Consider the following 14,813-nt stretch of genomic DNA (forward strand, 5'->3'; position numbering starts at 1 on the left):
ACGTTAGAACAATATGAATAGAAAAAAAATGATGGGTTAGTGTGCTTGTTTTTGAGATATAAGCATTTGAAATTTTGGCGGGAAAAGGATTTTTCTGGATTTTCCAATGGAGTTTGTCTTTGTAGGTTTTATCTACTAAAACACAGATTTCATAAAATCTTCTTAAATAACAATTCAAATCGTGTTTAATGAAATTGTAAAAAAAGAAAGAAGGGCTCGCTGGGCAAAGCATATTCATGCTATGAAATGGATGAAATCAATGGAGTCCGAAACTCTTACCAAAAATAACCATAGTAAAGCAGCGAATATCCTTAATATTCATTCAACGATGAATTGTTTAATTTTACGTAGATAATTCGTCTGTGTTAATTGTTTAGTACATTAGTACTAAGTATGCATTCAAAATTATAATTAAATTTTGAAAACTTTTGTCAGGAGCTATAAGCTTAATCTATTTTTTTGTGAAATGTCATGCATTGGTTCATCTTAGAAATGAAGAGCCTAACTTACCACAATATTGGACATGAGACAAATCTCTGCAAGCTGCATAATCTTTATATAAAATGCAGTGATCTGTTAAGTTGTACATTACTCCATTTTTGCACATGCGAGTATCTGAGGTTGAATTAACAGAAATATCTGAAACAGTATTTTGATAGTGTATTATCACAAAATTGAAAGACATACGTGTAATGTAAAAACACAGTAATTAAAATAATAAAACATCCTGAGAAACTGCAATCCCAATAATACTGTATTCGGCCAAGTTATAAATTCTATGAAATGCGCTGTCCTGCATGCATTTCCCGAAGAGGTTTGGTAAAAATTAACATTGTTTTCTAAAACTTATACTAAGAAAAGGAGGTCAACGGCTAGGTTATTTTTATCTCGATCTGAACTTCCTGTTCGGAAATGCAAATAATGTTATGTTTAATGAGACCGGCAAAATATTAGCGATGAACTTTGAGCTGGTCTTGGACTTAAGAAGAATGTTAGGGCAAATGCAGATTTTTATAAGAAATATGACACAAAAATTAGGACAGCATAAATTTGTGCAGCTTCTTCGTTTTGATTTCCTTTTGTTTTCGTTTCATGATGTTTTTTTGTATGAATTATTGGACCTGATAGAAAAACTTAAAAGAGGACAAGACACAAACATTCACACAATATATACAGTACGTTACGATATCAATGTCATGTAATAAAAAAGTAAGTTTAAAGATTCAGTATTATCGTTTTTTTAAGATATCGTAATATTTTTTTTGATAAAGATGGCTAAGTTCCTTTACATTTGCATATTCTTTCGGGATTTGTGTGTAATATATTGTGATATACAACATACGCCAAGATTTTAAATATACTTATTATTACAAACAAACATTTTTAAAGGTAGTGAAATTCATTCCCAAACTATAGTTACAAAGAGGGCAGATCCTGTTTTGTCTTGGTATTCCGGACCATCCATCCTCCAGTTTCAATCGGAAATTTGATATTTGAGCAAATAAGTTTTGGCTATGTATTTTCGACCAGACGTGTTGAGTCTAAGTAAATAACGTTCATGTTTATTTTTTTCTTTAAAAAAGGGTATTATTCTCCTGTCGAAGAATTACTCCTTTAGGAAAATCAGTTCTGAATAAATTGGTCATTCAGAGTATGCTTCATGAGACTTTTTAATAACAATCTGTCCATCGGTATATAGATATTACATGCAATTCATTTAAATATCAACGGATTCCCTATATGAAGTTTAAACATCAGCCTGTACACATATATTGATGACAGTTTATTATCATTTATAAATTTATTCCGAATCATGATAATTTTTTGTATTACAATAATTTCCATAATTAAATACAATCCAAAGATAAGAATATGAATAAATACTTTCTATGATGTTTCCATATATCTTATAATCATGAAAACGTTTGAACTTCTTCCTGCATACAATTTCAATTTTAGTCTTTTTTGTATTGATTCTTAGTTTTCATATGTTACAATATTGTTCAAAGGATTTCAGGGTTCGTACAAACCCTCTGCAGTTTTAGATAATAATACTATATCATTAGCATATAGAATGATAAACAACTTAACATACATAAGTAATGACTATTGAAATAAATCATCTTTTGTTTTTAAATTTTCAAAATTTTTTTTAAACAATATTTTTAACAAGGAGTTGTCTGACAAATTTGACTCATAAAGACTTTGGTAGGATTTATTATAAGGATCATTTCAGCAATTGCAAGTTTCTTCCTACCTACATGTATTATAGTTTTCAAGATATTAGCTAAAAACTGTTAAAACATATTTGTTTGCCTTTCAAGGGCAATAACTCTAACAAAAAGTGGTTCGACATCTAAGATCTCTTGCAGACTATTGTTGGCCTTATAATAAGTATCATTTGGCAATTGAAAGAATTTGGCTAAAGCTGACTGTTTTGGAGAATGATGAGAACAACATCGGACCCCTCTGCTCTATTTTAAATAACCGCGGCCATGTTTTTTATGTATCAATAATCCCCACATCAGATCTATGTAGAATACCCTAAACAACATGCATACCAAATTTGGTTCGAATTGGTCCAGTAATGTCAGAGGATAAAAATGTAAAAAAGGGCAATACTTCCAACATAGCTTAATAGATTAGAACAATAAATTGACCACATATATATCTCGTAATGCAATGCACTTAAACCCCGAAAGAATTTGACTAAATCTAATGGTTTTGGAGATATAATAAAAAAAAAACCCAAAAAACTTCTGTTTGAACCTATGGGCTATTTTTACTAACAGCAGACATTTGTTTCAACAAAATAGAAATCCCAACATCAATTCTATTTCAAATATCCGAAGGAACATTCATGCCAAGTTTGGTTTTAATTGGTCAAGTAGTGTCAGGGTAGAATAGTTTTGAAAAATAGGTAAACGACGACGGACGAAGTACGCCAAGTGATGGCAAAATCTGACATGGATTTTGGCAAGGTGAGCTGAAAAGGTGATAAATTTTCTCCCTGTTTTACGCATATATCACAGATGAAAAAACATCTGACTGTATTTTACCTTGTTTACACACGTTTTCAAGTTTTGATACATGTTATAAATGACATTTATCAACATTCCTTTTATGTCATATTTCTGCTTCTTTTGTCATAGCCCTGACCTCCATACTGTATCGAATGCACTTTTAAAATCTACAAATGTGCAAGAAAATTTTTTCCAAGAGAAAAGTAAATTGTTATTAATGCATGCAGGACTAAAATATTGTCAACTGTAGAGAAACATCTTCTAAAACCAGTTTTTCCTTAGATATAAGGTCACGTGGTCTGCATAACTATTTATTCTATTATTCAAAATTGCATAAATAGTTTTGCTGAAACAAGAGTTAAGGGTAATTCCTGTATACATTTCCGGAACCATCTTAGATGCTTTATTTTTGAAGGTAGTAATCATTATATTAATAGACCAATATTCAGGTATTAGACCAGTATCCAAAATCAAATCTTTAAAATAATAACACTAATGAGCATGAAATCACATAGAGTGTCTTCGGTATATTCATTTATCACATAAAACACAGAAACATGAAAGTACAATGTATTCCATAACAGTGAGACCGGGTAAAATTTCAATTAAAATCATATTTTAGTTCTCAACGCTTGTGAAAATTTTACAATATATATTAATCAAGGTTTGAAAAATTATCACACAGATGCAATGTACATATGTATTTTGATATATGAGCTTATATGACATATGTCACTTGGGTAAGGCGGGTTAGAATATTTTTCTTTAATAAAGTTGTCTATTCAAGTTATTCAACAAATTAAATATGACAAATAGTCAATCATCAATACTTGACATTCGAAGAGAAAAGCATATTGTTAAAATGTATGATTAACGAGATTTAAAAATATCGACCGGATGACCAAAACGAAGAATCTACTACTGAAAAGACTACTTCATTAAAAAAATATTCTGATCCGTATTTCCATCCTCCGTTTCGGTCATTCGTTTTAAACTGTCAAAGTTAATTGACCTACCAGATTACCTTCTACGTCTATGCTTCAATTGGCGACAGTTTCATTTTATTCATAGAGAAATGAATACATCCATGCTCCTGTTTTGTGCTAGAAATGGGTTATCATACTAAACGCATTTTCAGCGTAATGGGTGATATAATCTCACTTTGATTTTGCCTTATCTCATATAGAGCTGTTGTAGAGCTGTAAATGGTATTTATAAATTTTATCCAAATATGATATGTAGGTAATAGAAGAAGTAAAAAAATTCACCTCTTTCAGAAAGTTAAACAAGTTTCGCATACGTTTTGTATAACGACAATTTTCAATCATTTTAATGAATCATTATTTGAGAAAACATCATTCACGCGCTACCGGAAATGTTATCATAACGAAGTTAAGGGCGCGGAAGAATTTAACATAAAAGTATCTCCAGTAAATCGCTGACTATCCTGGAAAGAATGATAGTGTATTAGTGTTGAATTGTGCTCCCTAGACTGGAGACATTGAAATCTTTGTCCAAAATAAGAACTAATATTGGCTAATTAAAGCAATTAACTTGCATAAACTTCCATTTCATAATGTAAGTGAACACATGTTATAAAAAAAATCAACAATGTTTCTCATCTTTTCAGGCAAATTAAAGATTAACAATTTACTTCTAACTGAGGAATTACATGGCTTAAGATTTTGAATCTGATATCATGTTTTTGCTTTCATTTTTTACAAGGATCGTGAAACATTTATTTGATTAAGTGTAGAACTACAAAAATATATATTTAAGATCCTGTTATTTAATTGTCAATACAGCAGTGGCAATTGGAACAAGTAATATGTATGGAGCATCAACAACGTCCTAATTATGTAGAATGTAGGATCCACACGTTGAGCTCAGTCCATTATAGGCATTGCCTAAAATCACATTAAGACTTAAGTTTCCTTCTTGACTTTATGATATATTAGACAGAGAATAATAAATATATATTGGCATATTTGGTTTTCCTCGTTGATAAATTTGCAAAATATTTTCTGACCAGTTTCCAAAAACTGCTATGGAATACATTCCAACAGAAACGCGACAATCCCTGGTTCAATAATACAATCAGGCGCGAAATACGATAGCGAGCTCACTTAAGAAAATCAGTACTAAAATCCAAAAGTGATAGGCATGTAGAGAGATATAAAGGTTGATAATCTGAAAAAAAAAACTGAAAGAAAATATGGACACTATCATTAATAAAATGTATTTTCACCTAAAACATACGGAAAATAATGAAGAATCTGATTAAGTAAAGTAAAGGTTCATCAAATATTCCCATTTGAAAAATGTAATTTCTGACCCTGTACTGAAAATCGACGCGTATGACAATATTTGCAAATGTGCACTCTTAACTTAACATTTTTCATCAATTTTCTGACTTGACAATGTAAATATAAACACTCATTCAACACTTTGAATTAAGGAATGAAAATCACATGGAAACGATTTACATTGATTTAAGTGAAATCGTGAACATTATCAATTTATTAAAATCAAATAAAACATTGGGTCCAGATACCATAAGTCATGTAATGTTAAAAATATGCTAAAATAAGAAAGTAGCTAATGTAATACCACTATTAAAAAAGGATGACTATTCATTACCTTCAAATTATTGACCAATGACGCTCATACATATGATTGGCAGGATTATAGAGAAGATTGTATATCAAAGAGTAACCAAGGGAACCAAGGTTATAGCGGTAATCAAAGAGTAATCAAGGGAACCAAGGTTATAGCGGTGATCAAAAAAATGTAATCCAGGGACAAAGACCAGACATGGAAAACAGACATACACAACAAAGAACATAAAGTAAATATGTACATAACCAACTTTTTGTCAAATTCTCTCATACACGAATATCAATCAGAATTCCTATCTAAATATTCTACTATGCACCAACATGTTGAAGAGTAATCAAGGGATCCACGGTTATAGCGGTAATCAATAGAATGTAATCCAGGGACAAAGACCAGTCATGGAAAATATACATACACAACAAAGCACATAAAGTAACTGAAATCATACATACAAAGTAACAAAACAAATGAGCTCGGACTGCACTTAAAAATTGGGAGCATGGACCAGGTGTACTGGTAGGGTAAGCCTCCTCTGCTTTTCGAGAAACACTCATCGAGTTGTTCATAAAAAGTCAAGTCCGGGGTAGACGAAAGAGGAAAGGAAAACTATGACACATCGAACAATTCCGTTTTCATGGCGCAGACGGATATATACATCGTAACGATCCACGAGTTCATGATGCCCACCATAAAAGTACTTGTGTCCAATCCATTTTGTTATTTTTCAAATGAAATGTGTTTAAACTATACTGAAAACTACTAACTTACTAGACTCACACACCACAGGGCCAACTTCAACAGTGGAAAAGCTTTCTTTACTAAAGTTTTTTTCGCTATAAGAAATACTTCTGATTGGTAAAATCCTTTTGTCTGTTAGAGTTATCCTGTCCGAAAGTGGTGTATTGATGTCTTTATTTGTCCAATTTGTTCCTCCCATGCACTGGCTTCTACAAGTATCAAGAATAAATTGAGCATTGAAAAGAAGTTTCAACAATCAAAAGAGCCGATATTTAATTTGACTTGCATATATGATTTCCATTGAAATAAAAAAATAACACAATTCGCAGGTGCATAAAGAATGTTACAAAAAATTAAAAGAAAGTTGACCGTAAGGAATTAGAAGTCATTGCATTTGTTTCGTATAGTTCAATAGTTTTCTTATACCACCGATATCTAAGTGTAGGTCAAGATATGAGACTGATTTTTCATCTTCTTCTTTCTGATCATGTACATCTAACATAAATTGAATATTTATGTCAATAGAGATCAAAAGATCTGGCCGAACGATGTTAGATTAACGAAGCAAATTTTTGGCACTCCCTCCGCGGGACTGGAACACGTACCGCTCTGACATCTATGGCCGGGTCATTCCTCCTCGTAGGATTAATCTAGGGCTGTAACTCAGTATCCAATGTATGCTAGTACGGGACAGGTCATCTAGGTGTTTTTATCAATTTAACAATATATGTCACAACAAATCAATCATATACAAACGTCTCAGAATGTGAAGACTCCATTCGCTACACTGCTTCTTCGGATCAAATTGATACAGTGAAGATCATGTAAGCATAGATGTTTCTGCACAACTCAAATTTGCGATGGACTTTGTGCAGGCAGTGTTATGCTTACGTTATCTTTCCATGAATTACCAGGGCAATTTGCAAGGAGATCTTTTTGCAAATCTTTTGAGATAATACTAACATTGAATATATAAACATTGAATATATATTCTGCTTGAAATAAAATAAATCAAAGTTTCTAGAATGACGTTTTAATATTAGAAAACACTGGTGATGTAATAAAGACCCATGTTCGTTTCCCTATGTTTTGCCGTGTCGGTACCAGTGGTAATTCTTTTATATCCTCAAGCTTGAGATAAACATTTTATAATACAACAAAAAACAGTCAAAATGAAAAAGTTTGTTCTCATACCTCCCGTGGCAACACTCTCTAGTCGATGTTTCTGCCATAGTAAAATTCAAATAAAAATCGACAATGTCCTGGTAATAACACATCAGATCTATGGTTTGTCTACAGTTGTAAGCTGGATCAGAAAAGAACAATCGAAGAATCGTATTTGACAAATAGCCTCCGGGTTTAAAGTTGATTAGTTTTGATATAAAATATGTCCTTACGTTAACTCTATCGTCAATTATCTCGAATTTACAAATAACTTGAACGGCATCTGAAATAGAAGAAGTTTAATTTAGAGGTAAGATTCTTGCATATTCAAATTCACATGAAAAATGTATAAACATTTCAGTATTTATACATGTGACATTTCATATTTCATCCCATATATTTCCATTATAAATTCCTAAGTAACACTATCTTCTACCTGTTAAATGCAACATATACGTTCCACTATTTCTAGCTCCAACTCTCCACCATTCTTCACAAGACCTTTGGGTATAACGAAATCTTGGACACCGATTTGCTGAATTAATTACAGGTGTATAGCGTTCATCTTCAAATTTTTTTCCGGAACAATCAACAATTCCATCGCACTGATATTTAAAAGGTAAACAAAATCCTTCGTTGCACTGAAAGACACTTCGGGAGCACCCATTTACTGAAATATACAATCTGTGATTTAAGGGTCATTGATTCATACGATGAAATGTTTCCTAACATAAAAACTTACGATATTTTACTTTGACACTTTTTCGTGGACAAATGTTTTATACATTGCTATTAAATCATACGTGTTGTGTAACTGTCGGAAGGTGTAGCAGATGTGATGCAACGTTATCGTGGGTTACGTTACTAAAGAATGTCGGAATCATTTTTTTCCAAATAACTGTACAGTTTTTCCCCTAATAATTTACGATCACTGTCAATGTTTGTGTGAGTTTTTGTATGATCTTAGATTTGAGCAACGATCACCAGTAAGAAAATGCTAAATTTATGTCATTGAGATGCGGACAACAAAGCGCAATGACAAATGTATTTAAAATATTCGAGGAGGTAGATTTCGACAACGACAATAACTTACGACAGTTTTGTTCATCAGAACCATCAACACATTGTTTGACAGAGTCACATCTTTGTATTTTTGGTATACACTGGCGATTGAGACATGTCCAGTCTTTCTCTGAACAGTCAGGCCAAGCTGTATATAAATCAAAACAATCACAAACATAATGGTGCACGCGTTGTCGTGCTAGGTTTACCCCAACTCGTGAAGGAAGTTCATATTGAACAGCAACCAGAATCGTTTTTATCCAATGCCTCATCCATATCAAGTTATATGCCTAATCTAAAATAATTCCATCCAGTGGAAATCGAGATATAGTGAAAAAAAAGTTTTACAAACAGTAGGTTGATTTCCGACAGCACTCAAAATCGCTAACAACATGTGTGCCTTGTATGTATGGCGGAATTCGGATGGACAGAAGGACGTAGGGATGGACACGTAAATAAAAATTATCATGCACTCGTTGAGTTGGGTATCATGCTTATATTTGTCGTAAAATTAAGACCCAATTAACAAAAAAATGTATTCTATCAACAACTTAGAGATCTCGAAACAGCTTTAGAAGCGATCTGATATTAAGAAATAATAAACTGAATTATCCTCTTTTAATCAGGAAGAATGACGATTGATAATTTGATCAAAGAACAAAAATATAAAAATACCACATGATTTAAACTTTTCACCATTTTATAGACGACTAAGTTTTTTTGTAGCTGAAAATTCAATTTTGCTCTAATTTACAAATTTTGTTTACAACTTGAAAAGTGGAAAAACCCATTTTATTCCAAAATCTTGATGCCGGTTAGATTTCTCTTACTTTCAAAACGAAGTATATGTTTACTTTAACTTCATTTATTTCTAGCACGTGAGCTACCCCCCATGTGCTCCCTCTCAGTCATCATCCTCAATGTGAATTTCCTAGTACCCTAATATCTCCTATCCACAAATCAATTTGTCGCCAAAAATTAAACTAAAGCAGTTATGTACTTTTTGGTCACTTTTTATTCTTCACTAAGTAAAACAAACATTTTTTTTTGAGCAGTTTGAATCTCAAAACTTTTACTTTCCACAAAACTTTGTTAATTGATATATATGGATATCAACACGCTGCAAAATATCTCAGATTGGTAATGGTGCGTATGAACAGATGGTTTTCAATTAATTACCAAAATTTATCCCTACTCTACCATAAAAAATGACTGGCGTGACATCACTCCGTTAATATTTATTGTAAAACATGCATATTTGATATTTTCTGTTTGGAAACATCACACTTGCAAATACTCGGGTTCTTTTTCTTACTTGTGGCCATTTACATAGTTCAAATTTCTCATAACTTCATAAAAAAAGGGAATTTTGCATAAAAAGTCACATAAATTTTCGACCAAATCGTCAATAAATTATTCAATTTTATCAATTATCAAACAAAGTAAAGCATATCACAACAATCATTATTAAAAAAATCATGTACCTAACTCATACTTATATGTCTATCAAATGACTGGGTGATGCGTACAGTGTGTGTGTTGTAGTGTTTGTGCTTGTCACTCCCGCTTTCAGCCACACCGTTGGATGGCAGCTTGCCCCAGTCTCCCAGTTATAGCCTTTCACTCAGTAAGACCTATGTGTCCTAGAAATAGGACACTCTACGAGGTGGTAGATGGTAACTGGGTACCCAGGCTAAAACACAAGGTCTAGGAGGAGGCAAGGCCCACTGGTGTGTGGACCCGCCCTGATGCCTACTTTATAACAGATAAAAAATCCAAAAGGTCATTTTGTTAAGGATGCCTATACCAACTTTCAGTGCATTCTGTACAGTAGTTTCTGAGGAGAAGATTTTTTTAAAAAATAATAACATTAAAAAAGTAAAAAACGTCCAAAAAGGGCAATAACTTCAACATGGGTCAACAGATTTTCACCAAATTTTGACCACATATAGATTGCATCGTGCCGAACACTGTTATCCCATGTCAGAATTTGGCTAAACCTAACGGTTTAGGAGATATATGCGAAAAACTACTGTCTGACCCCTATGTTCTATTTTTAGTAACGGCGGCCTTGTTTTTCGACGGATAAAAAAATCCCCACATCAGCTCTATGCAAGATACCCCAAGAAACATTCATACTAAGTTTGGTTCAAATTGGTCAAGTAGTTTCAGAGGAGAATAGTTTTGAAAAATTGTTAACATCGACGACGACGACGGACGACGATGGACGCCAGGTGATGGCATAAGCTCACATGGCCATCGGCCAGGTGAGCTAAAACCCGATCCTTCAGTATGTTCACGTAGAAAGTTGTCATAGGGCTAACTATTCTATACGGAAACCTTTTGTTAAAGAAACGTCAAGGTGGAAAAATCATTCAAACAACGAGCTGGGTAAAATAGGTAGTATTGATAGTACTATTATGAAGCATGGAAGTCAAAACCGAAAGGAAGCAACCATGCAGACGCCCCTGTTTTCACCTAGACACAACAAATTATTTGGCACATGTAATGCTAAAACAATGCATGAAGCTTGAAAAACACACCAAAAGGCAAAAGAAATGCAACAATACCAACTGTCTGTTCTTGGACTTTGTTAGACCAGGTGGATTGACGTAGGAAAAACGAAATCAATAATAGGTGAAACACTATTATACTCAGGCCATCAAGAAGCAGGAGCACCACATACTGAAGGTGTCGGGTTAATGTTATGTAAGAGTGCATCAACATCTCTGATAGATTGGAAGGCAATATCATCACGTATTATCACAGCAAGGTTTTACACCAAACTCTGAGAATTTTTCATAATAGAGTGTTATGCACGGACGAATGACACAGACGACCAGATTAAATCAGAATTCTACCAACAGCTACAAGCAGAGATTAACTCTAAGACAAAGAAAGATATACTCACAGTGATGGGAGATCTAAATGCAAAAATAGGAGATGAAAATACAGGACATGAGTTGGTTATTGGAAGAGAATGTCTTGGAGAGATGAATGAAAACGAAATGTTTACACAGACTCCTTTACCTTTAACAGCTTGGTAATTGGTGGAGGTGTATTCCCACACAAAACAATACATAAAATAGAATGGTATCACTTGATCACCACACAGAAAACCAGATAGATCCCATTTGTATTAGTAGCACCTTCCGGAGATTACTTGTTAGAAATAAAAGAGGGGCTGGCGTTGGATTAGATCATCACCTACTAATTTGTAAAATTAAATTGAAGTTTCAGAACTACCAAAACATAGATAGGAAAACCTGCCATAATTATAACACCGACCTAGATATAGAAACATCGAACTGGAATACCATCTAGAACTTTCCAATCGCTCTCAGGCACTCTCAGATATTTCTGATAAAACACTACAGTGGAACAGCAATGGGAGAAGATAAAATATGTATGGAAGGAGACATGTGACAATGTCATAGGGAAAAAGACAAGGCAACACCATGAATGGATTAGTTTACACACACTGTCTAAGATCAAGGATAGATCATCATTTTGGAAACTACTACACCATCATGGCATTCCAGAAAAAAAAGAATATAAAAATAATTAGATCGGCATATATATGAACCAAGCATATGCCAAGTTATTCACAAAAACACACTTACTGAACCTTTCAACATATTAACAGGAGTGCGCCAGGGATGTCTACTATCACCTTTTCGTTTTTTGTTGGCTTTGAACTGGGTTAACGGGAAGATAAGATTCCAAATGAAGAAATATGACAAAGGACGAACCAGTTTCCTGCAGAAATACAAATAAGAAGGAGAAAGTTGACCTGGATAGGGCACACTATTAGAAAGCCAAAAAACACCGTTGTAAACCAAGCTCTCAAGTGGAATCCACAAGGCCAAAGGAAGTAAGGACGACCTAAAAACTCATGGAAAACGATCAGCGTTACAAGAGGGAAAACAACAGGGGAAGACATGGGGTCAAATTGACAAGCTAGCCCAGGACAGAAGGAAATGGAAATCTTTTGTCGACGACCTATGTCCAGGAATGGAAAACAGGGTTTAAGTAAGTCAACACATATGAACAATACAGTTTTCCACAGCTGGTTTCAATAAATCATAAAAAAGGAGTTTTCAAAATTGCAGATTTTCTTCTTTCTTTGGCGGTTGATTTGGCCGTCGTAAAATTTGGCGATTTTGAAGCAACAAGATTTATCAAAAACTTTAAAATGAAAGTGGAAATTTTGAACTTTTCAAGTCTATTTAATTGAAAAATTGCCGCCCGATCCCAGACGAAAGTACCTCAACATGAACCGCAATGCAGATTTTAGAATATAATGATGTAAAAATAGACGTTAACCATTTTTATTCATATTGGGGTTACTAAAGCTGGGTAAGAGTAGTATTTATGTTTTACTGGTGTTAAAGAAGTTTAATGTTTAACTAATAATTGCAATATTAATGTTTTAAATGTACAAAAGGTTGTTTGAAGTATTATATTTGAAAATGAAAATTTCAGGTGAAAATCTGAAATTTCGATAATATCTTCTACTTGTTCATTTTTGTAAACTTAAAACCGAAAATTAAGCCATTGAAATATGTTGAAAACATCAAACTCAATAGTGCCCAACATACCTTCTACATCGGTTACATGCTAAAATAAAGCATTTTGGTTTTATGTTTAGATAATTTTTTCATGTAATTGTGGAAACCAAGTCTGAATTAATACAAAAGTTACAATAAGCGCTTTTCATCTTAATTTTTTGAAGCGGTACATTGTGTAACCTACAACTTTTGGTTCCGTTAACATGTCTGTAGGTCTGCACACCTGTCTTTGGAAAATAACAAAAACAAAGGCATCAGATAATATTCTTTGACGACAACTTGATTCGTAAATATGAGATATAAAGAATAATAAAAATCATCATGACTGGGGTGCACGGTTGAACCCGCCATCCCATGGACTCTAATTTTTAGACGGTCTTCTCCGTTATTTAAACTTCTTTAACAAAGGTAGATTAGTGACTTTAAAAGTGCCTTATGTAACACAAAAATATATTGGGGATTTTAAAAGTCGAATTACATAAAGTTCATTCAAAGTCGAATTTGAAATTATTAAATCCTGTTATTATTGAATGAGAACAATATATTTAACTGTGAATTCAATTGACAAATATTAAAATTCAGCAAAGACGCTTAGGGTCAGATGCCATTCATTTTAGAATATCCGTAATATGAGATAGGCTATCCCTAAATTGCTCACGAAGAATAGCAGCATATCAGAGAACACACTTTCATTAGCAAAATTAGGGAACATTCATATGTAAATAGCCCCTGTTCCGCCGTAAATGTTTTGGGTCGTATTTAATACAAATTTTAAAATTTCCAATTTAAATAAAAAAGTCAATTATCCGATGTTCTGACATGGTGTATACGCAGCATTATTTTAAGACAACGATTATCATGCCCTTCTTCTCACGTGATGAATATTTGAAAAGAAAATTGTTTTTTTGGTTGTTTAAATATGATTAACGTTTAATCTCACAACAGAAATCTTCATCGGATCCGTCTTTGCAATGACGCACATGATCACAGTAGTGTGTCCAATGAATACTTCCACCATTACCACATTGAAATTGGTTGGCATTACAACTCTCGTCTTATGAAACAGATAATTATAAGTAAGCTACCTTATCAGTGTGAAAAAACACACACACACAAAAAAAAAAAACAAACAAACAAAACAAAACAATGTCTGATTGGCATATATTAATTAATACAAAGAATTATCGCATGTTTACTGATGATGCAACTATGATACACAAAATATCGAATGTCTTAAGTTTTGCAATTATAGGCGAGCCTTGTAGATGCACTACTGTTGGACCTATATACTACATATAATTTGATTCTCTTATGTCATATACTCACTACAATTGTTCTCATCAGAGTTGTCAGAACAGTCTCGAAAACAGTCACAGATGACAGAAAATGACACAATTTCACCACTGTTGCACTCAAACAAATAAGAATTTAATTCACTCTCAAATCCTTGTGTTTCGTGACTAATTGTCCAAGAATAATCTAAATAAATATGGAAAATTTGAATGCATGCTGTGATTAATTGACTTTTGCAGTGTTGAACTTTATTAGTATATATATATATATATGTATATATATATATATATATATACATATAAGGGTCTGAAAAATTCCCAACGATGTTAGAACTGTCAAATTTGCG

General features: G+C 33.0%; 1 protein-coding gene across 5 annotated transcripts in view; it reads right to left on the bottom strand.

Moving 5' to 3' along the window:
- The window catches only part of LOC148599368 (uncharacterized), a 66,202-nt gene that overhangs the window by 13,563 nt on the left and 37,826 nt on the right, over positions 1 to 14,813 (bottom strand). For 4 of the 5 annotated variants that reach the window (XR_015917600.1, XR_015917599.1, XM_088557082.1 and 1 more), the window contains exons 19-25: positions 14,501 to 14,653; positions 14,115 to 14,228; positions 8,635 to 8,751; positions 7,978 to 8,211; positions 7,572 to 7,824; positions 6,408 to 6,586; positions 511 to 639 (exon numbers count right to left, since the gene is read on the bottom strand). Coding sequence is in view for 3 of the 5 variants with exons in the window: in XM_088557082.1 (XP_088413208.1) it covers positions 511 to 639; positions 6,408 to 6,586; positions 7,572 to 7,824; positions 7,978 to 8,211; positions 8,635 to 8,751; positions 14,115 to 14,228; positions 14,501 to 14,653 (1,179 nt within the window). In the remaining 2 variants the exon portion in view is untranslated. The remainder of the gene's footprint in view (positions 1 to 510; positions 640 to 6,407; positions 6,587 to 7,571; positions 7,825 to 7,977; positions 8,212 to 8,634; positions 8,752 to 14,114; positions 14,229 to 14,500; positions 14,654 to 14,813) is intronic. The other variant, XM_088557083.1, reaches the window with a different exon arrangement.

The sequence above is a fragment of the Perna viridis genome, chromosome 13 (genome assembly GCF_037379345.1).
Source record: "Perna viridis isolate PV_CMFRI_1.1 ecotype Kerala chromosome 13, ASM3737934v1, whole genome shotgun sequence".
NCBI lineage: Eukaryota > Metazoa > Mollusca > Bivalvia > Mytilida > Mytilidae > Perna > Perna viridis.